The following is a 23,952-nucleotide window of genomic DNA, read 5'->3' as shown; positions in this document are numbered from 1 at the left end:
CAACCTTTTTACATAGAGTTACATTATTGTTATTATTTCAACTTGAAATGTCAACTTGAAATAGGTGACTAGAACTTCCCCTTTCCCACTGTTTAGATGGTCTTAAAAATACTTGTGTGTGCAGGCTGTGCAAGGACAGCATTTCTCAAACTGTTTCACTAGGGAAGAAGTTCTGGAACTCGTTTCTCACAGCTTGGGGACCCTTCCCCTGTTCGGTGAAGCACAGTTTATGGTGTGGACAGTGATAACAGCTTAGGATGATGTCTGCAAGTGAAGCTGAATGAGTGAAGCAGCAAATACAGGTGAAGCTCAGCTGTGGTGTGCCGCTGCGACTGGCAGCTTAGTTATGACCTTGTAAATGCAGCCCAAATGGGTTCTTAGCCTGTTGGAAGCTCTTCCTCTTGGGTGAATAGGCATGCTGTATAATCATCTTTCACATGTAGATGGGTCTGGGTAACTGGATTTTATACAGATTATGATAAAGAGTTGAAGACATTGGTATTTGTGTGGGACTTCAGCTTTTATTATCAAACTGTTTTGCTGTGGCCCTCTGCAGGAAAAACAAACAAACAAAAAACAACAACGAAAAAAAAACCACGGTGTGTTGAGCTTGTGTTATTTGGAAAAGTGACTGATTATTTTGCTTCCAATGTATGATGTATGTTTGTATGAAGATAGTATTTGCTTTCACATAATACTCTTCATGGTTTTAAAAATTAAATGCATGTATGAGATTAGTATTTTGAAAAATAATTAGGCTTCTTGTATTTCTTTGGCTTTGTGTATTGACATGCATTCTCATCTCATTATACCTTTTTATTCAAAGTGTATTAATTCCAAAGGTGATTATGAATCTAGAAGTAATTTACTTCATATTTTTCAATGACAAATTTACCAAAGGAAAAATAAAGTCAACTCATTTAACATGCAGTTGTCTTTCTTGGTTGAACCTAAAAACCTAACGTATTTTCTTATTATTAAACTATGCAGATTAAAAATGCACTGCTTCTACTGAATGAGAACATTGTGCTCCCCATAATGTCTCAATAAAGCTGTTTTCCTATTGTGCGTCCTTGTGGAGTGATTAAAAATGAGAGGAAAAAAAAAAAGTAAGTCCAGTGGAGAAACAAGAAATGTCCCCCAAACCTGGAATGTTTGTGGTGCTAGAATTGCCAACAGTGCCATTTCTTTTTTGGAGAAGAATCTATGCTGCATTCTCCACAACATCCAAATCCCCCTTATTTAGTTAGCTTTCAGGAGTTGCTCATGTCTGATGTAGAAAAGTAGTCTATAGGTTTATCTTTTGGGAATGAGTTTGGTGCCTGGAGACGAACACATTTGTTTAAACTCTTGAGCAGTATTTGTGTCTTTATCATGCTTGTAAGTGGGAGTGTTTTGAAATGTTTATGTAGGGATTGAGGGTGGGCTTCTGAATTGATTCCTTCCCCATGTTTTCCTAGTGTGTTTCTTTTTAGGATTGAAGAATATCCTGTTTGTTTTTTTTTTCATAGGTGGGTATTTGTTTTATGATTTTTTTTTCTTGTGATTTGTATTTGTCATCCTAGCTGAACGTTACCAAGTATTTCTGTGTAGTGTGTATGGTAAATGCCAAATATTGAATAGTATATTATGAATGCTAGAGATTAAAGAAAACAAAATCATAACACAGAACTTATATATATCTATGTATGATGACGTAGTTCTTAGCAACTTTGGGATTGATACATTAAATATGTAAGTCCTTAAGTGGCAAAAAAACAAGAAAAGGCTTCAAGCCATACTAATTTGAAGGTTTTGTAATGTGATTGCAAGCCAGAGCTTGTAGAGTATTTCAAACTACAGTGTTTCTTTTTTTGTAAAATTGGAGCTCAAAATCCAAAGTGGATCAAAAGTTATTCACATGACCCCAAGACAACTTGTAGAGGTATTAAAAATTATTTTCCAGGCCCACCATTTGCTTTCCTTATGTTATAAGGAACTGTTAGTTTTCCTCAGTAATAGCATGGAAGCTCTGCCATGGTCTGTCAGTGTGGTAACAGACAAATATGTTTGGTTAAAAAAAAAAAAAGAATAAGAAAATGTATTTAAAAAAATGTAGGTCTGAATTTTCATGTGAGCCTTGTGTTATACTAGCCTTTCTGTAAGGATTTGATGGAATAAAATTCTACTTATGTTTAAGGTCTGGCAGCAATTCCTCCCACCCCAGCTTCTCATTCAGTTGTAGATGTAAGAACACATTAAATCTCTGACTAGAAGCGTATGGTAACTGGGTTTACCCCGCAGTTCTCTCATCTAGCATGTGGCTGTTTCCTCCCTGTGTGTTGCAATTCTAAACAAATGGTCAGTTCATGAACAGAATTCAGTGCTGAACTCTGGATTTCCCAGCTTTTGTCTGTTCAGGCAGGCTATGTAAGATGGTAGTTACTTAGAGGCTTTTTAGTTCGGAGTAGTAGTCGTAGCTGTCGGTTTGTTTGAACTGTGACCATATATCTCTTCTGTCAGCTCATACACTCAAGTGAGTATAGGAAAGTATGCTTTGCAAAGCTCAGAAAATGCAAAGCAACAGATGTTATGTGCTGCACTATTATACGTATCCTGGAAACAGAGCTTTACACAGTGCAGCCAGTCTTGGAAAAACAAAATTTCACATACAAATGATCATGCTAAGGGTAACAGTAATAAATACTGATGACTAAATATAATGCTGTTTTGCAGATACTGAGTTTGAGTAGTTAAATGCTCATCATTACATTAAAAACACTTATTTGACAGATGTTTAAAAAATTGTCTTTATATTTTTCTGTATTGCTTAGTATAGCAGAAACAGAATAAGTGAAATAGTCTCACTTAAAGTAACATATGAAAATGGCTTTAAAATCAAAGTCAATTGTATTTTGACTTAGGTGACAACTCATGTGAATAAAGTAGAAGGAAACAGGAAAAATTTCAAGATGACTGGCTGGGATTTTATGTGAAAATAACACGTTTCCTTGGCTGGTCTGTTGAGTGTATTGAAGATGGTTCACCAAGAAATTGTTCCTGCCCTGCTCTTCTCCCTGGTGAACTGCTCGTCACAGCCCTGCCGGGGAGGGCAGTGAAAGGATCCAGACCTGAGTGGTGCTGGACTTTTCGAGGGCCTGCTCTGCTGCCTCTACAAGGTGAATGTACCTGGCGGAGAGATAATTAGCAAGGGATCAAAATTGTCATGGCACTAGTCAATAGTACACAAACAGATAGGTGGCTGTAGCTGTTGGTAACTCATGTGGACTTCAAACTTTGAACTGATCTGTGGTGCTGTGTAGCAATTTCTGCAGTTAGTATGTTGTAGGGTAAGCCCACAAAAACATATCAACATGTTCAGATAATCAGGAAAAGATTTTACATAGATATGTATTTTTAACATGGTACTGCTTTTTTTTTTTTTTGAAGGAAAAAGAATGCTTATGAATATTTCACAAGAAATGTGATGATTCTTGGTCACTTAACAGCAATGTGTTTATTAAATAAGGCTGTGATTAAACTGGGAAGATCCTCCAGGTCCTTTTCTGTTCGTACATCTTTTGTGAAGGAGGAATAGTAACAACTAAGGGTGTGGGTTTTTTTTTTTTTTTGTATGTTTATTTCTTACAGAAGAACAAACAAAACAGCATTTTCTTTGCACTTACATTTGTTGGAGAGTTAATTATTTAAAATATGATGTAAACAAGCAGGTTGTCTTTTTGAAGTTTCATCCTTAGGTTTCATTTTATGGAAACCATTTGTGGAATGTACCCATAAATTCAGTACTGAGCCGAGGGTATGATTTATACATATACACTTGTTTGTTTTCCTTAAAGCAGATACTGCTTTTTTGCATTTGCAAGTTTAACAATATTAGTTTGTGTGCAGAAGAAGACTAATGAAATGAACTTACAGTAGAAAGAAGGCTGTCTTTAAATATGTTTCTATTTGTTTTATGTTTCTAGTGTTTGTTTTCTTTCTCTAATGCATGGAGTGAAGGCTGCCTGAAAAGTTCGTAGTGCCTCTGGTATTAACAATGTGGTTGGAAAGGGGTATGGAAGGGAAAAAGCTGACATGGGGTAAACACAGAGAAGCAGAAACATTGAGTTTGTATGTTTGTGGGCTGTTAAAATAGAAATGGAAAAGCATTTAGATACTGTTGGTTCTGTCCTACAGCACGACTTCAGAGACATGTCCATTTTACAGATGTGACAGTGAATCAAGAGTTGATACAATTAACAGTAATTACAATACCGTAATGTATTCATCTCTTATTTAACATCATCAGCTTGGGATCAAGATCAGGAACTGTTGTTAGACTGTTCCTACTGTATATAATCATAAGTTTATTCTGAAGAAAATATCATCTATCACTTAAACTGTTGTATGGATTATTATGTTAAGGATTATTTCTTTTTGATCTGACAGAGAGGCAGTTGAGATAGGGCATGGGGGGAGCAGATGGCAATAGCTTTCTACCTTCCAATATAATAAATCAGGTGTATCAAATAAGAAGAACCAGGCTCAAAACAAAAGGATGCAGTGAATACAAAAGAACTGTGAAACATAGTGCTGAAGGATATTGGTGATGCTAAAAGATTTTGTGGATTCAGCTGCAGACTGAAGGCCTCATTTGAGGGCTGTTAAATACCTAGAAACCACAGTCAGTTCTGGGTATCCCAAATGAAAGCAGGTGGGGAGTAAAAGAGTATTAGAGGGAAATAGAAAAAATGCTTGCTCGATTCCTTCTCTTCTCTTACCATCTGCTTATGGCTATGGTTTGACACAGGATACTGGGCCAGATGGACTCTTGCTCTGAGCTGATATTGCTGGTCTTATGTACCAGAAAACAGCTAAATTATATTTAAACTATATTTTATGTAAAAGAGCACACATTACTCGTCTGCAACTCTACCTGTATTTGCACTGCTAAGCAAGTTTTCTTGGTAGAATTTGTACATCAGTGTTTGCCTAGCCTCCATCTGCAAGGTACTTATGTTCATAATGAAGACTTTTGTTCTGCGTCAGCCATTTTAGACTCTGAACTTTTCCATCCTTATTGATAACTACATGGCCTATTTTAGAAGAGGGAGATGAGTAAGTGGTGCTGAGAATTTTTCTGAACACTGCTGGAAGTCTTCACTAGGTTTTGGAGTTTTCCAATTCTGAATTACTCTTTTTTTTTTTTTTCTGATCTGTTGTTCCCTATTTGTGTATTTTCAGCTGTAGATGTTTTGTTCCCCTCTTGATATGCCTCTTCCTAAGCTGCATCTACTTAAAGAATTTTACAACAAATTTTTATTTTTATATTTCCCGTAGAAAGAGCTGTAAAGACTCTAAGATAATCATCATTTGGCTTTGTTGGTTGTGAAAGTAGGCTTTCTGCAAAGAGGACAGATGTGAGTCATATTTATTGTAATCTATAGCATAAGATCCTGTCAAAGACATCATTACTTGAGTTTTCTTAGTCTCAGTTTTTTGCAAAGGCTGTAGAGTAGCTTGATTTTAGTGATAGGGGTAGCTAGTTGACGTGTTTCTGAAGTAATGGTGTGGATTAACTAAGCTGCTGCTGAATCCAGTTTGAAGATGCATCTGTTAGTGGCTGCATGGGTACTTTGAATGTGAATCTCTCCCTGATCCTGCAACCATATGCAGGATCTTTATGCTAAGAGTAAAATTTTCAGGATCTCCAAGTGAGATACTTATTTAAACCTTGTAGTGATAGTAGTCCCTGTAGATGTGTGACCATTTGATATAGTGCTAGCATTTCACATTTTGGAGGAGTAAAAATTCACGGTTTTTAATAGAAATTTGAAAAGTATTTTTGTCATCTGACATGCGTGTTTCTCCAACAGCAAGAACTCATCAGAAATTGAGTATTTTGTTAAGTTCATTAGTGGTCTTTCTATTTGATCCTGGTAATTCTTGGTACTCTTTCACGCTGCATTCTTGTGATTCTTTGTGTGGTTATTACTTATCTCCCCAAATATATTCAAAAGACTATGAAAACGTCCTTAGGTTTCCATGCTTTGATACAAATCACCTTTAGTGACTATGATTAGGAATACATTTGTAAATGTGTTATGTAGCTACAGTTACAATACCGAAGTTAAGAGTAATAGGTTGAAATGACAAGGAACTTGCCAATTTGCCTAAAAACAATGGGAGATGACTTGTTTGAGGTTACCAGCCATGCAAAGATGTGAAGGATAAGTCATGGACTGTTGTGGGGTGTTTTTTGCTTCATTTATTTATTTATTTATTTAGAATTTTTTATTAGCGTCTGTTTTTTTTTTTATTAGTGTCAGTTGATATGTCTGAAAATGCATACATTTCCATGTGTAACTTAGTGTATTAATGCAGTTTGACGTAAAAGTGAAAGTTATTTTTATACTGGTTGTTAATTTTGAATTTCATGGTACTTAATGCTAAAATATTATTCATAAAGCATTTTCTGGATTCTGCATGTTATTTAAAATGCATTATCTTATTCAAATTTATGCAGTGGTTATTACATAAATCTAAAGAAAGTTGGAGATCTTTAGATTTTTGAGAATCTCGTGATAATTTCAAATATTTTAAATAACTTGTGACCAATATTCTTACAGTTCCTGAACTGTGTAACAACATAAAATATTAAAACAACTCAAAGTACCAGCTTCCCCCCATAATTTTTTAGTGTATCTTGATTTCCAAAATAACATTGTATATGATTTTCTTACAGTCTAATCAGTTATTCCCCACAATTCATTTTTTTATTAAAACATTTTGTAGAGCTGTTGATATACTTTGTCAGTGTCTTGAGCGCATGGTTTGAAATTTAATGAGCTTACATTTATTATTTACAGTTTTAGTTTAATTTCAACATACGTGTATTATTACAGTGTATATTCAACAGTTCTGCTGCTAAATGAAGTAAGCGTATACTTAGCTTGCTGCACAGATACATGGGCACAGGTGGACATCTTGGTAGTGTGCACCATGCAGTGAAACACATGGCACTACACAACGTGGGGCAAAGAGCACGCAGTTTGAATTAGAAGTCATTTTATGGATACCTTGTAAATTTGTGCTTGTTCATACATGGGCTGTAATTTCTGAAACGGGTGCGTGTGTTTTAATGTTGAACATTTGTAATATATGCATTGCTCTAATGTAGTTGCCCTCTGTGGAAAGAGGCAGTATTGTATAAGCCTGTTTATGTCAATATTTTAATAATTTATCTTTATAACTACATTTTGTCTATATTTATAGCAACATTGGCACCCTGTGTACAGAAGATAAAATCAGTGCTGAAAGGAAACTTGCATCCATCTGGAAGCAATAAACTTTTCTAAAAGACTGCACAGTGTTACTTAATCCTGTGATTTCTTACTGTGAGTGAAATTAAGGTTTGGTTCAGTTGTGTCACATCATATTGGTATCAAATCTTTTGTGAGAGCTTTGTCATCGTGTTAAGCTACAAACAAAATCTTAGAATTGATGAAAGTCTGAGAATGTAATTTCCTCAGTCACAGGATTATGCATCACTGTAAATGTAGCAAGTTCCCTATACTAACAATGATAGTAATACCAGAAAGATTCTAGAGTATTGTATTTTGAAAGCTTTCTTCGTCGTACAAAGAACTCATTTGTATACCGAAAACCTGACTAAGTATACCTTAAATTTTGTATTGTGTTCTAAGCAATTATTTTTCATACTAAACATATATCATGTTGAATAAAATATGTTTTAATATGCCAAAAATGTTTTGTAAAGTTAATTAGAGAAATATGAACATTTTCACTAAGAGCAAGGGGAAAAAATATAAAGATCATCTAACATTTTTTTTTCTTTGCATTTTTTTTAAGTCTGTTAAGTGTGGTCTACATGAACAAAATGGGATTCATTCATCCCTGCAGGCAAAGTGGTGTAGTCTTACAGTCTTCCGATTCCTGTGCGGCAAGCGAGCTGAAGCGCATTGGGGGCGAGAGAAGGGTTTTATACTCGCCAGAGGATTTTGGTGGTGCTGCTGCCATCTCCGACCCTTGGGCGAGTGTAGAAGGTTCAGGCAGTATGATACAAAGGATGGCTGAGTTTATGAAGAAATCTCCTAGAAAAACAGACTAAAGATCAATGAGTGTAAAACTGAACATGTAGCTGTTAATCGATGAGAGGTTCATGGATGAGCTTATCTAGCAGCTGATAGCTGTGCTTCAGTACCTAAAAGCATGAATTGCTAATATGCATGAATTACCAATAGCTTATGGAAGGGAATTGTCTGGTGTTTAGAATGGGATGTGTCTGTTCTTTTTTTTTTTTTCTTTTTTTTTTCTGAAGAAAATGTTTGCTTGAAAATCTTTTCAGAAAAGATGAAAATTCAGATATTCGAGGCATGCTGAATTTCCTGAATGTCAGACACTGGTATTTAGCAGTATTGGATGGTTTGTAAATCTGTATTTGAGGCTGAAGCAAATCTCTTGCCAGTAAGAGTGCAAGTAGAATTAATTATTAACTTGTAATTGATCAAACTTGGTAATGTCATGTGGGCTTGGAAGGTGATTTTAATTTTTCACCATTATTTTCTGAAATGGCAGAAGTAATTGTCATGATTATGACACAAATTAGGAGGTACAAAATGGTGTGTATATGTGAGATTTTTCAACAGAGTGTGAAATGAAGCTCATGTTTCCTCTTTGGGGTTTCTTTAGTACCTTTCAGCTCTGCTAGCCCATTGTATTAAATCACATAAGTCGTTAGATCCCAGTCTTCTGTTTTATTTCACCGATCTCTCTCTTTTAATTAATTCCATTATATGTTAGTGGTGCTGCTGGTCTTTGTAAAGCTATCCATTTTATCTGATGCCCGTGTCTGCAGAGGCTTTACGAAAGGATGCAAACTGCTGATGTTTGTTCCACTGCATGGACGTTTGTCACATAACTTCCACTTCTTACAGGAAACGCCACAGAGTTTCAGGCACTTTGTGAAAGGTTTGCTGCTACTTTCCCAATCGTATTATGAAATTAGGCACTATGTGGGCCACACTCTTAATGTAAAATGTAGAGCTTTCTATAGTAAATTTATTTTCAGTGACCTCTTTCTTAATGTGATGTTAATGAGAAAACGTAACTATTAAAAAGCAAAGACTTCACATGTCCCCTGTCAAGTGCGTTAGTTTCAGAATGGCTCTCTGCATCCCTTCCTTTCAGCTAACCCTGTTCTCTAAAGCATCATTCCCAGCAGATCTTCTTTGGAGATTATTTTTTCAATTCACAATCTCCCTTAAATTGTTTGTTGGAGAACGAATGGGAAACTCTTCCTTAAGGCGGAGCTTCTTGTCTGGAAAAAATGCTAGGTCTTGTGCTAAGTTTTAATCACACAATGGTGGAGCTGTTTTTTGGCTCAGGTCTTTATTCAATAAACTATTGGGCTTCCTTTCAAAATATGAATTTTGGTGTATTTGGCTGACAAAGTTCTGCTGTTACCTTGTAGTTTGAGAGCAAGGTGCTTTGCTGCTCATGGAACATGATGTGAGTGAAAGCTTCAGGGACTGACGTGTACTGAGCCTCATGCAAGAAGGAAGGCCTTAGGGTATTTGGAAGGACAAGAATGATTAGTTTTTAAAAGATGTGGTAGAGGACAGGGATCAGAATCAACTGGTGAAGGAGTCCTGTGGAAAGAGAAGTTTGGAACATGGAGAGAGATGGGAAGGGAGGGCAGAAGGCTGGAGGAAGCAACCAACTGAAGTCATGAGTCAAGGATTCTTGCTTCTGTTTCTTGGACTGCTTTATATTAAACTCGTTGTGCTACAATACCATGGGAGGGACTTATGGAAGTAGGGACTGAAATGCTTTTGAGGTGACTATCCTAATGCATTATGAAAGTATTCTTTCATAACCTTTTTATTTCTAGGAACATTATGCCTGTATGAATATACAGGAATGTACTCCTGGACATATACAGAAATAAAGCATTGTATAGAGAAGAGTGACCTGCTGGCTGGTAATTTCAGCCATGTTTCCTTCTTTGGGGTGACTTTGCTAAACGTGAATAGTAAAAAATTATCATGATGCCTTTTGCTGCTGTATTAAAATAATGTCATTTTTTGTCCAACAAACTGTGTCATTATAGACTTTTAAAGTACAGTTTTATTCTGAGTATTATATGTTTTTTTAATAACACATGAATAGAGTTCTAAAAAATTAGTGTGCATCTTTCCCAGTTCTTGCTGACTCTTGTTGATGATCTTTGAGGAGTTAGCAATTAGAAGTTAACGCGCACAGCATGTTGGCTCAAGCTGCATTGACTTCATGCTGATGAAAAGAGACAGTTCCAGTCCTTCCTCCTTTCCTGCTATGTATATTCTTATCACTTTGAGCCATCTCTGGTTGCAGGACTTGTGTTGAAATGACTGCATTAACCAACTTGTCAGAAGACTAAGCCAGCAAAAAAATAAAATAAAATGGACAATCTATGCTACCTTAGGGAGTTGAATTGACTCAACTTGGCTTGTCAAGTGCCAGACACAAAACAAAGAAAAGGCTGGACTCCACAGTTGTGGTAGGTGCCTATATTGGAAGAGGGATTAATGGCACGGTGTTGCATTGGCTTGGCAAAATACATCACTTCACCCTGAGATTCTCTAAAGGAGAATGAAAATCGGTTGTTTTCCTGTCAGATGCTTTTAAGCTCAATTTTCTGCCCTGAAGGGTTACAGCTGTTGCTACAAGTAAATAGGTGGCGTTAAAAGATGAAGGTAGTAGCTGCACCCTGCTTTTATTCTCCAGGTCTGGAGGATCTGCGATGCATCTCTTCAGTGCTTTGTAATACTTCCTGAGCTTCTTGTGGTTCCCTAGGAGGTCATTACACACAGTCTGGAAAATATTTTTCTAAACTAAGGTCTTGGTTGTGTTATGTATCTCTTTATAACACCATTTAAAAGGACTAAAGTAGCATAAAGGTGATCTTAAAAAACAAACAACAAAAAACAGGTCTTCCCCAGCCTGGCCTATGCTGTACCACCTTTACCACCTTCTCTCCATCTCATTGTTCAATATTCTGGCCAAGTAGTAAGTGAAGTTTTGCTTTCTGAAAGAGATGAAAGAGAGTAGGAGGCATAGCATCGTGGGTTTTTTTGTCCCCTGCCCCCCCCGGTGTTGCATGACTGGTCTTTTTGAAATAGCTTGAAAATTCAGATGTTTTGAAAGTAGCTTTTCTGTCTTATGTTTTGTGTATTTAAATTAATATTGAATAGTCTGACGTGAGCTATACAGTAATTCTTAGCTCTTCTGGCAAAAAATGATCATACTTTCACATTTATAGTTCTCATTGCTAGTCCTTCATAACCAAAGTAGTAGCTGAAAACTCTGGAGTGGTTTCATGAGTCAGGTGCATGGCCCTTACTGCACTTTCTGATGGAAAGAATGGGCTTGAGTTAGTACTTGGTGTTTTATACACAATAGTTAGGCATTATTTAAAATTACTATTTTTAAATAAATATTGCTAAGCATAAATTTGTGAACATATTGTCAAAACTGTTTTTATTTTTCATTCTATTTCCTTTTAAAAATATATATTAATACAGTTGTATTTTATTGTATATTTGGAATAATAGTGTTGAAGACAGTGTTCATGCTGTGTAAGAGGAACTGTAATAACTACTGTTCACTGTATTTTGTTTGGTATAATCTTGATGGTTTTATTTCTGTTTATCTATTATGTTACACTGTACTCAGGTATAGCAATGAACTATCAATGAAGGAAACTTGAGAGCCTAATAGGATAAAATGTGTAATAGTTCTATCTATAGAATGAAGTGGGACTACGTGACTTGCCAAAGGTCATACGAAGAATTCGTGACCAAGGGAGTAGAACCTTAGGTTCCTTATTTCCAAATCTTGTACTTGAACTATACAGACACCTGACTTATGTATTTCTCAGATATTTGTTACAGAAATTAAGTCCTCAGATACCACTCCTAGATGTTGGGCCTCTATTGTCAGATAACAGTCCAACAAATGTTATGTTGTTGAAGTGTTGGTGCTTATATTTTAATGATGCATTTCTTCAAGCTGTTCTGTTTTCTATAATACTGTTTTTTTTCTTTTGTATGTTTTGATCAATTTTGCTGTAATCATGAGATACTCTATTTGTTTAAAACTTAGTTTAACACTTAAAATTATTTGCTATTTACAGTTAAGCTGTATTTGAGTGCATTAATACTTCACCCTTTGATTTGGTGTATTTAGACAAAATTTTTTATTAAATAAGAGATTACTGTAAATAGGAAAAATGTAGGATAGTCTAATTTTTTAAAAACAGAGATGGGATAAATTGAAGCATAACACTTCCTAGAAATTCATATATCAGGCAGGCCTTTTTTCATGCTGTATTTTGGGGGAAAAAAAAGTGGACATGTGCAGAAACTGTGAGTACAATTAGCGTCAAGCAGATAAATCCAACTCTAATCCTGTTTACGCTCTACATCAGACAGATGTGCTGAGATTGATTTAGACAAGCTCTTGGCTTATAGTAATTTTTTTTAAGTGCCATATATTCTGTTTTTGTTAGGTCTTTGTTAAATGTTAAGTGCTGTTAGTTTTACTCTTCCTAACGCCTGTAACCTACTTCATACAGGTTCCCTCTCAGCTCTCATGATGACAGGGCAGCCTGGTAGAAGAGATTATCTTTATTCCTTGTAATTAAATTGACTTTTTTTTCAGAAGATACAACAATGGGAAGTGGGTACTGAATTAAATAAATAGCATGATATCTAATAGATGTATACTTAAATCTCTTGCAAGAACAGATGGTACCCAATATCTTTCTAAGTAATGTGAGAGGACAGTTAATGTCCTGAAACAGCTAGCGATAACCAATATGATACTAACAAACTGATAGTTTGTTGTTTTTTTTTTGAAGTTTAAAAAAGTGTCTAATCCAATATGTACTTTATTTTTAAAGTAAACTTGGTTGTTACCTGTTAGAGATATTTTATAATAATATATACAATATATTTATAAATATATGTACATATTTATAAATATATAAAATATATACATATAACTCATGACTTAAATTTTCACCTGAATTTTTTATCAAATTTTACTGTATTTGTGATGATCTTATTTTCAGTAAAGATGGAAGATAAAAAATTGTACAATAGCCCTAAGGCCTTGCATGAAGACTCCTTTTCAACTGTAGTAAAAATTGCCGGTTCTGATCATACTAACTCATTCAGTATTTCCTTTACAACTTAAAACTTGAGGATGATGCTTTTGTATGATTCAGTATTCCTATAGTTTATATACTTCTCCAAGCTGTATTTAAAAATGTGTTCCAGTAGAACAGCTGGAGTCAAATACTATTTTTGAAAATGTAACGCTGCCTAGTAAGAATGTATTATTTTAATTTTCAAAAGTTTTGATGTGCATCTAAGCAACAACTATGTCAAATGTAGAGGAAGAGGAAGGTTTAAAAGCAAATAAAACTCTGGCTGAAGTAGTAGCATGAAGAGACAAGATGAGATGAGCCTTAGCTGACTGACAACTAAGGTCGTATTATGGAAACTACTAGCAGAAATAGAGTATTTGAGCAGGCCTTCATTTTATTGTTTTGTGCAGGACAAATAGCCTAATGTTTGTAATCTATTTACGGTTTGTATGCATAACATTAGCACAACAAAATTTGTGATGTTCTCAGCAAAGCTAATATTCCAAAATGTTATTTAATTTAAAATACTTAAAAAGCAAACCCATTTAGCATATTTGTATTGTCTGGGTGAATAACTGCTGAGCAGCTGCTATTATACTTCATGTGTCGTTGCTTACCCAAGTTCCTAAAACACTGTGTGTGTGCTGGAATGTCCAGTGGCCTGTGTGTCTGACAAGTGTTTCTGGAAAAAAGATGAGCAGACCTCCCCTTTGAAAATGCTGTTTTTATAGTTAAGATGGGTCTTAAATAAGCATCTATATCTATAGTTCTAGACAAGTGATCCAGGATGTTGCCAAGTGATTCATTTAAGGTCTACGAAGACTCCCCAGGTGTTTTAGAGGAGCGATGTAGAGTTGGTAAGAATCCAGCCTTCGGTGCCATGGGTGCCCGCTCGCCCTTTGAGCCTGCCGCTGGCGTGCCATCCTGCGGGGCGTCTGCAGAGGAGTGCGGCCACCGCAGGGCCTGGTTCAGGGACAGGTGCTGGGAAATGCTGATCTCAAACCCTCACAAGAATCCATGCAGGCTTCTTTTCCTGCTCAAAAAAACTTTCACCTTGCTGAAACCCTCTGCTTAATGTGGGGTACTGGGACAGGTGAGCCCTGTTTTTGTGGTCTCAGTGCTGTCCTTCCTCTCCAGGAAGAACTCTGCAATAGCATTTCACAGCTTCTCCTGGGAACTTCGGTGTACTATATGGCAAAGGTCTGGTACCACACTCTGGTATGCCTTTTGCTATTGAGAAACCACTTGACTGAGCTGCTGCTAGATTTCAAAAAGGTTTCTTTTTCTAGCTTTTTTCTGCCATGGACTGTGAGGGGCTCTTTATTGGTCTATAGCACATTGCATCTGCTGTAAGCACATAGCAGAGAAAGTTTGCTTTTCCTGTCCAGAATATCTGACTCCTACAGGAATGGTGACTTTTTTCCTTCAGTCTGTGTATTTGACTGGGTTTGTTTTTGAGGAATTGGGTGTCTTACATCTTAAGAGAGCAGAATAGGAACAGAATAAGCCTATACCACAGTGGCTCAATTATTACACCTCCAAAAGGCATTTGCAACTAGTGTCATTACATGACACTGTCAGCAACCACAAGATCTTCGTGTATGTCAGTCCCAAGATAAGAAAGCCTTCATTTCATGTTCCAGCCTGACACAACCCTCTCCGGGGCTGAGAGTTTTGAACTGTCACAAGCCCTTTTGAAATGGTTTTTCTTGTTGTCTAAATCAAATATGTAACTTGAAAATGAAAGAAAAGATGGGTGACATGCTTTCGGTGTATTTTTCTGGTTTTGCTCAGCTGTTTTCTGATCTCTTTCTAGTCTAAACCCAAAGGGCAGCAGTAGTATCAATTGGAAAAATAAATGAAATTATATATGTAATTAGCTATATTTATATAGTCAGCTTAGGTCCTAGCACACTTTCTGATCTCTGAGAGAGATGACTCAGAAGAGAACGAAGAATTTGCCTTGTCACTTCAATAACAACGCAAAAAGAGGGGGAGATGTCACTTTTTTAAAGCCTCAAATTTGTTTTAGTCCTTTGAATCAAAAAAGAGATACTATAGCCACTTTGAAATTGTGCTATTTGTATAGCAGGATACCTAACCTAAATAATAGAGTTGGTAAAATATAAGATTAGTGATTGACACATGTGATATGCAATAAGTTTCAATATAGGCATAAGCAGATGCAACAAGTAAAACTAGAGATGAGGACATAACAGTATTGTTGTTTTTTGTTTGTTTATTTTGATTTAAATATTACTTCTAGTTGGTAACTTTTTTTTTCCCTCCCTACAGGTGATTCCAGTACGGTTCTACAGGGTGAAGAGGAGATTATTGAGATGAAGGATGTATTTTCAGTCAAACTAAAACGTCGTCGTTTTGTGGGACAGAAAAGAGGTGGTACTTTATTGGGTATCACTATTTTTAAATGCTTGCATAAAGAAGAAAATAAACTAACAGACTGTGCTGTCCATTTAAACAACTTAAGTGAAGATCACTGTAATTCATGGTTTAGACATCTAAAGGAAATTTTGAATGGTAAGCACTTAATCGGGGTTGATATTATTTCAGACTTATTTCTATTGGTGATGCATAGGGTTGAATGATGCTTAGAAAAAATATTTTGCCTGTAGAAATTAAGACACAAATAAATGAATAATGTCATTGGAAAATGCTGTTCACTACCAAAGTTTTACATGGTGAAGTATAAAACTTAACAAAGTGACGATGACTAAAGCATGTTTAAAAAAAAATAAGCTGATGCTATATTTTGGAAGCGTTCAAACACTGAAAATAAATAGCTGATTGCATTCTGACTGAAGAGTCTTCTGAGAAATCTGTTTCTTAAAGAAACAAAAGACAATATTGGTACTTTCACTTGGAATTGCTGCACATGTAATGGTACTGGAGTTGTTGCAGCACCGGAGACTCTTCAGAGACTGCCCAGAACCTGTTTAGTAGCTCCTGCTTGAGATCCACAGATTCTTAGAGGCTAATGGGAGAGGCTTCCTCTGCATAAAATCACAAGTGAAAGGGCTCTTAAGGTTCTGCAGGACTCTTATTGTATAATTTGATGCTAGTCTATTGACGCTAGTTAGTGATGAGAGGCAGTTCTTTTTTTAAAAAAATATTTTTCTGTATGCTATAATAATTTCAGGATGCTTTGTTAACCAATGAAAGTTGTATTTTTCATGGAAGTTGCATCAAATTTAAGAAGTTAATATTTACTGTTCAGGGTGTGTGTGTGTGGGGGAAACAGGAACCCAAAACAAAAACAAGCCAAAGCCTTTCACAGTAATTTAATACTATGAATTTTGGGAAGACATGGAATATAGTACACTTGTGATTTAAAACAAAACAACAACAACAAAACGCAAACCAAACTCTCTGATTTATCTCAAAATTGTGTCTGTTTACTGACTATAGCAAATGAGTTTCTTCATTACAGAAGAAAAACAATCCATCTTATAATAGATTATTAAAACTTCAGCTGAATTGTTAATACTGAGCCTGATTGCAGAATTCAAATTTTACACATCTGTACTGTTTGTAACAGCACTTCCAATAGTGATTTATAGTGTTCTTCTATTAAAGTTAAGCAGAAATAGAGAAAGTGAAATAATGTTCATTAATTGCGCATACTTACACTGCTTACAATATGCTTTGGATTTTCCAAACAAAATTGTGTATTAAAGACTGCCTCCCCTTGCCCCTCTTGAAAAGCTTTATCAGTAAATATCTAAATCTGCAGAAGTGCCAAGATTCTTGCAGATCTCTAGCTACCCATAAAGGCAAGGACATTTGCATACGGAGCAAATGTCTGTTTTGTTCCCAGATTACCCTCCATCCATCAGGAGCAGTGATACCATATGTTCACAGAAAAAAAGAGGCAGTATCTCTTGCTCAGGTTGCCTTCACTTCGAGGTGCAGTCTCTGTTTTATAGCTTTGTAATTGCAAGCCACCTGAACCTGAAAAAAGCATTCTGTGCAATGTTGCTCTTTCTGGTTCTTCCTTCAGCTTTCATCTTTCTCCAGAAGTCAAACCTCGTGCAGCTTTTTCTTGATGTCTACTCAGTACATTTATCTCCTTTCCTTCAGGAATAATCAGGACTCAGAGTGTGTTGGGAAAAATATCCAAACACAAATCCCACAATACTGTTTACTAAAGTGTATATTGTTCCGAGTTTTGCAATTATAGTAAAAGTAGTTTTTCACACTGTTAGATTTTTGAAGACTGAGTAGGTATTCAAACTGCCTTTCTGCCTTTTCCAGAAAATCAGCAAATTGACAGCAACATTTCCACACTGAGTGTGGCAGAGAGACATTATCATTAATTCAAACAGTGTTGATATGCTAACAATATAATTCAGGAAAAAAAATTTCTTCTAATTTAAATTGTGACAAACATTGGCAGGAAGGTCCCGGTGGCATACAACAGATCAAGTTCTGCTCTTTCTTCAGTAATTAAAATCTCAAAAGGTGCATTGCATTGATATATCTCTGCTTATCTATAAGCAGAGATATAATCCTGCTATATCCTTATATTTGAGGATATATCCTTACGGACTGCAACACAAAATTAAAAGTCCATCCTTCTAAAATAGTCAAAATTGAACTGTATTTCTTTTTCCTAATGTATCTTGTGAGAAAGTAAGTTTTCATTAACTGGTGAACTATTTACTTGAAGGATTTTTATTGCTTCTAGGATGGAGCAAATTAAAAGCAGGTGATCTACCGAAGTAGAGTGTCTGTATGCTTAGGTACAGCTGTCAGTAAATATGTATTTTCATTTGTCAGAATGGCTAAATATTTCTAAAAGGCGCATCTCTGACAACTGAAAATAAATACAATTTCTATTTTACTTTTTTTTTTTTTAGATTTTTAAGCATTGATCATTTCTGTGTGTGTGTAACAGGGTAAAAAGCGTGCTACTGTCTTCCCACTTCTAAAAAATTCTTATTTTCTACATAAAAGTGCTGTTGTCCAGATGCATGCCTGCAAGATATTAAGAGCTTGCTCAATGATACGATGTTCAAGAAAACTTTGATCTGTACATTGTGTATTTGTTAAACTGATGTAAAATGACTGCTGCTACCTTTAGGCATGCACCTTTGGAGCCCAGATTCTGGATTGGCTCCTGGAAAGCCCCAAATGGCAGCTTAGACAGTTGTTCCTAGTCTGGTGTTGTATGTCAGACCTATTGTGCACCTGACTCACAGTGATTTCCATTTATACATTGCATGTTTCTGTGCAGGGCTTATGGGCATGTGCTGTAGACATACTGTGTAAGTGGAATTCACTGCTTAATTTGGAATCCTCTCTGCATGCAAATGCCCAGGGCTACTTAAAGGGTTAAGACAGTCCTGGAAATGGGAGAAAAAGGACAATTAGCAATGCTTACCTATTTTCTTTTTTTTTTTTTTTGAATTTCTTTTAGCTGTGATGAGTCTTATTCTTGTTAACAGAGTTAATTTGAAAGAGTTTCACTTAAAAGCTCTGTAAGTTAACAGAAGACACTTCTGTTAAGATTAAATGATGAAGTAGCTAAAAATGCATAAAGTGCATTTTATTTTTATGTACCATTCTGTAGTATCTCTCTCGTATTGGGATTTGATACGAATGTCTGAAACTTCATGCATGAAGTTTTAATTAAACCATTAATGTTAAACATTAACTTTGCTAAGTTAATATTAACAGTGGTGTCTCCATAGTTACATTAACAAATGTTTCATATTATTAGTTTTCCTCATGTATAATATTGTTACTGCTGTATAAAGTATTTATAAATGCATGTAATAACAACGTGATTCCAAGCTCTTAACTTTTGTAACATAAACCCATTTTCATAAAACTAAGAATTGAAAGCAGCACAGATGTATGTCTGAGCATAGCGTCTCTGCTGCCCTCCGAGCCTTTGTTTTCAGAACACCCTGATTGACCCACCACCCTTCATGGTTCACTGATTCACTTGATAGATCAAGTTTAAACTAGTGCATATTAGCACATTTGTTAGTACTAGAGGAACAGTTGGCCTTCCTGCTTTAGGCTGCAGGTTCATTTCAAATGGAGCAGCTACAGAAAACAATAACAGAATACCAGTTAGGACAGCACCAAAAGGCTGACAGACTGAAATCAGTTGCAGACTCTAGTAAATAAGATCAATTCATTCACAGTGTTGTTTAAAGAAAGTTAAAAGATTATTATTATTTAAAAATACTTAAGAACTTTCACTATATGTGTTTCACACTATATTGTGTGAAAATCTTGTCTTTGATTATGATTGGATTTTCTTTCATTAAACTCAGTTGTTTGTTACACGATCATTGCACTCTGAACGATAATTAATAATTTTTGTCAGAATTATCCATTCATGTCTGTTGGCAATCATTTGGCATGAAACCACATGAGTAGTGTACCATCTATCTACTCAAATGCCGCTGGTGAAATGAAAAAGAAATGAGCACAGATTTGGTCTTCCATCAAGAGCCTTTGGAATGCACCTTTGCTTGTGTCCTTTCATGATCGTATTGGTCACTTTTGTATAATGCTTCTTTGCTCTTTTGGCAATACAAGATACTGCTTCATATTCTCAAAATGATTTTTGTAAAAACTTACCAGCAGGCATTTAAAGATTAAACGTTTTCCTCATAGGGTTTTTTCAAGTTAGCAATGGTGGTGCATCAGAGAGAACTCATCAGCATACCATTTATAGGGGAAAAGTGTTGTTGCCTTACTCCTAAACAGTCTGTGTGTCTTATGCTAATATCACTTAAATATGAGAGGGAGGGAAATTCTGTAACTAATAAGATTGGGAAGCTACTGCTTTATCTTTTTCTTTATCATGGATTTTGTATGTCTCAGAGAAACAAAGCAGCCAGTGACTTCAAATTGAAAATCAGTGATGGTTAGCAACAAATTCTTAGTGTTGAAAGTGTTTAACGTATTATGTAGTTTGGCATAAATGGGGAACCTATCTCTACTTAAGTGCTGTTTTATTTCATGTGCACAATGTGGCATGTTTCCTGAGGATGTACTTCTTTGTGTAGGTACTAAGGCCTCCTACTGAAGACATTCAGGATTCATCAGGCATTAACAGTGCATTGGGAGTACACTGTCGCATTAAATTTTCTTTCAGTATCTTTAAGAAATCTTCTAAGATTTACTAGCACAAGTTGGATAAAGTGCTAATTTTCATTTGCAGATTCTTTGATATGTTTAAATGAGTGAAAGAATAATCTATGGGACTTTTATAATCATATTTTGATCTTAAGGAGTACTTTTCCTTTGATGCTAAAACAATGTTTAGTTATAATTTCTCAGAAGATTTGCTCCTGTTCAGTTGTTGAGGTACAGGAAGTGGGGAAACAACTTCAGGAAGTCCCAGCCAACACTTTTAAGGTTCGCGTGGCTGTAAAATTTGAAGTAAGACTCTATATGGGGCAGGAAAAATTTTTCACTCTTGGTTCCTTTTGGAGTTGAGGCCTATTGCTAATTTTCTTCCTGAACGTTGAATGTGGTGTACTTTATCAGACCTAGCTTTCATTTGGCTAAACAAGTGGTAATCTAACCTTAAAACTAAAAGTAAATTGAGAATTTATAAATTAATTAATTGAATATAAAATTGTTCAAATCATATATTTTAAGTAACTAGCAAAACTCAGGTAGTATTTTGCACCACCACTTGCTTTTTGTAATAAATCATCCTCACTCAATAACAGCAACTATAGGAATTCTAGAAATAGGAACTTGAAAAAATGTTTACTAATACCCCCCCCCCCCCCCAAAAAAAAAAAAAAAAGGATACAGTGAATTCAAAAAATACTTCCGCAGAAGAAATTTCATTGGCTCAATGTGCAGGACTCAGAGCTGTTTGCATAACAGTATTTCTCAGTGTTGCTTGTTCAGAGTTCAAGTTACTTTGAATACCTAAACGTAGCTTTTAAAAAAATAAAATGAACAATAATTCCTAGATTTCTGAATGTTGATTTGTAATCCCAGAAAACAAAAGTACTGAATTGTGCTGTCAGTTCTGTTGGGTGTTATTGTCATTATGCCTGCTGGCAATGTTTCACTTTAAATTCCAAAAAGAACATGTTTTGATATTTTTTGCCACTTATCTTTTAGTTTCTCAACATTCAACATGCTCCTGTTTCAGGCTTTAACTAGGTTATGACATATACTTTTTTTTTTCCTGGTTCTACGGTATTTTGGTTAATGTGTGATTCATTTTTACTGTTCCTAACTGTACACACAAAAGTAAGCAGTTCTGTAATTTAAAGATACATAGCACATATCCAAGAAGAAATGGATACATTTTTAAACTCTAATTTACATATCCTGTTAAAGTATATTGGTTCTAATATTAAAAATGCAGTTAAGCTGTAGGAATAGCTGGGTTGCGTGCAATATTAAATGTTTTGTGTTTTCTTTTTAGGCTTTCAAAATAGACCAAAATCCTTAAAAGTATTTGTTAATCCAAGCAGCCACAAACGAGAAGCCACTCATGTTTATTATGAAAAAGTTGCACCACTTTTTAAGCTTGCTGACATCAAAACTGACGTCACAGGTAAGTTGCTTCAAAAGCATAGTTTAATCTTGTGTGAAACAAATACTTAAGCATGAAAGACAATTTGAATCTTTATTGACTTTGTCTGCAAGTAATGAATTTATATTTATAATTTATTTAATGTAGTTATAAAATGCAATGTATTTTTTCATCAAAAAATGTTTTAGTAATTCTGTTCTTCATTGAATAGTTTTCTCCCCTATAGCCATCAATACCAATAATGTATCTCATACTTTTAAACCAAACATTGAATAAAAGGAAACAAGCATTTATTGTCTCACAGTCTTGTATATGTTTGCTGAGATTTTTTCCTGCATTCTGACAGACACGTCTTAAAATATTACCTCTCTTCCTAGAAAATTTATTGGTCATGAGATTGGGGCTGATTGGAAGAACATGCTATTTGTAGGTTCTGACTCAGTTTCAGGGATAACCTGAAAGCCTAAGTGATTAATTGGATGGCAAGGGTAGTTCTCACCAGGCAGGCGGGCATGAATCGCTGTCTGGAGAACATGAAGGTACAAGTTCAATGTTGTAGTGATGCTACCTTCTGCTCACTAATAGGTTCTTGATATCAGGTTTGGATTTAAAGCTCAAAATTCTGCCAGAATTCTGCTTTATGCCCTTCTGGCTTTCACTGAATTTGCCCTTTAGCTGTTTTATTTCATTGGCTTTCTGTAAGAAACTGAGTAGGCAAACAACAGATTTTCTTAGTGCAGTAAAATAGTAATGATCTCATTATTTCTGCCCCCTTCTGTGAAATGACTGAAAGTTACTTAAGTTGCATGAAATGTCGTCCCCCCAAATATCCAAGTTTACAGAGAAATGGTATTAGTATTTCCTGCTCCAAATAATTTTATATTCATAGCATTATAATTCCCTTTAATACACTGCTGTTCTTTGGTTACACATTTCATATCCATGTGAAGTGTAAACTCTCTTGCAAGACATTTTAATATCAAAAAGTATTTTTCCCGTGTCTGTTGTAATTGGTTTACAAAACAATTGGTTCCAGATTAAAGAGATGGGGTTTGTCTTGTAGTTATTGCCTAAACTTCTTGTGAAATCATGACTAGTTCAGGCTACATGCCAGAAAGTGCTCTGAGAAAATCTGATTTAGGTATAAGAATATAATAATGCAATACATGTTTGTATGAGATTTGTCTTGCTAATTTTATTACCTGTTTCTATATATTTTAAAATTATTTAGCCCACAATTTAAAGTAAAATCAAATGAAGACTAAAGACACAAAAAGTGTGAAAAAGAATTCAATCTGTTAGAACTATGTAGTGATTTCTTCTTAAATTCTCTTAACTAACAAAGGAATATTAAAAGCTTTATGTGAGTTTTAATTCTCACAGATGTATTTTTCACCTGCAAGACAAAGTAGCATAAACAAATTATTAATAATGAATGCTGTCTTCTTAGAAATTGAGCATAATGTTGTTTGGTCACAATTTTAAAATATTTTATTTTTTTTTGTCATGCAGATTTTAATAAGAGATTACTAACTATGTCATGTTTTAAATTATTACTTAGCTGTTTTAAGCAATTATTTAAATAAAATTACCCTTTAAAAATTCCTTACTACTGGTTAGTGTTTCATTTATTTTTACTGTGAACATAACCTTGATTGTAAAATTCAGCTAAAGGCAGAGTTATCATTAACGTGTGTAAGATTACGTTTTTAGCTATGTAATGTCATCTGAAATCCTAAAGCATAATATATCAAATATGTACCAACAGTTTTAAAGATTAATTCATAGAATTTAGTATAAGCTATGATTATCACTCTCAGTGATTTTAAAAGCATTTTTCCTATTTGAACAAAAGCAATTTAAAGTTTATTTTCAATTATTTTTCTTTTAAATTCTGAAAAGAAACTTCTGTTTTTAGCTAGATAAATGTTTAATTGCTTACCTTTAAAAATAAAGTTATTTTGCTAACATCCAAATACTGAAGTGCTTATTAGCTGCCTAACACTCCTCCTACAGGCAAAATGAGAAAACTACATTAGAGTTTAAAATGCTAGTAGAGAACTAAATAATTAAGAGCTATGCATTAAAAAAATAATAATAAAAATAAAAAACGGGGACTGCATGAAAGTCTTGTTCACTGGTGACATCTAAAAAACTCTTAAGTGCTTCATTTCAAGTAAATGTAACAGATTTTTTCCTCCAATAATTGTTACGG

At 35.0% G+C, this 23,952-nt stretch overlaps 1 protein-coding gene across 8 annotated transcripts in view; it reads left to right on the top strand.

Moving 5' to 3' along the window:
- The window catches only part of CERKL (CERK like autophagy regulator), a 57,338-nt gene that overhangs the window by 11,785 nt on the left and 21,601 nt on the right, over positions 1-23,952 (top strand). For 6 of the 8 annotated variants that reach the window (XR_014586387.1, XM_083842848.1, XM_083842842.1 and 3 more), the window contains 2 exons: positions 15,488-15,730; positions 21,627-21,758. Coding sequence is in view for 7 of the 8 variants with exons in the window: in XM_083842842.1 (XP_083698968.1) it covers positions 15,488-15,730; positions 21,627-21,758 (375 nt within the window). In the remaining variant the exon portion in view is untranslated. Of the gene's footprint in view, positions 1-4,451; positions 4,694-4,732; positions 4,990-15,487; positions 15,731-21,626; positions 21,759-23,952 lie in introns of those variants that run through there. The other 2 variants (XM_083842845.1, XM_083842846.1) reach the window with 2 other exon arrangements.

Source organism: Anser anser, assembly GCF_964211835.1.
Source record: "Anser anser genome assembly, chromosome: 6".
NCBI classification, from domain to species: domain Eukaryota; kingdom Metazoa; phylum Chordata; class Aves; order Anseriformes; family Anatidae; genus Anser; species Anser anser.
The sequence above is the reverse complement of the archived record's forward strand: the minus strand, read 5'-3'. Positions and strand labels throughout refer to the sequence as shown.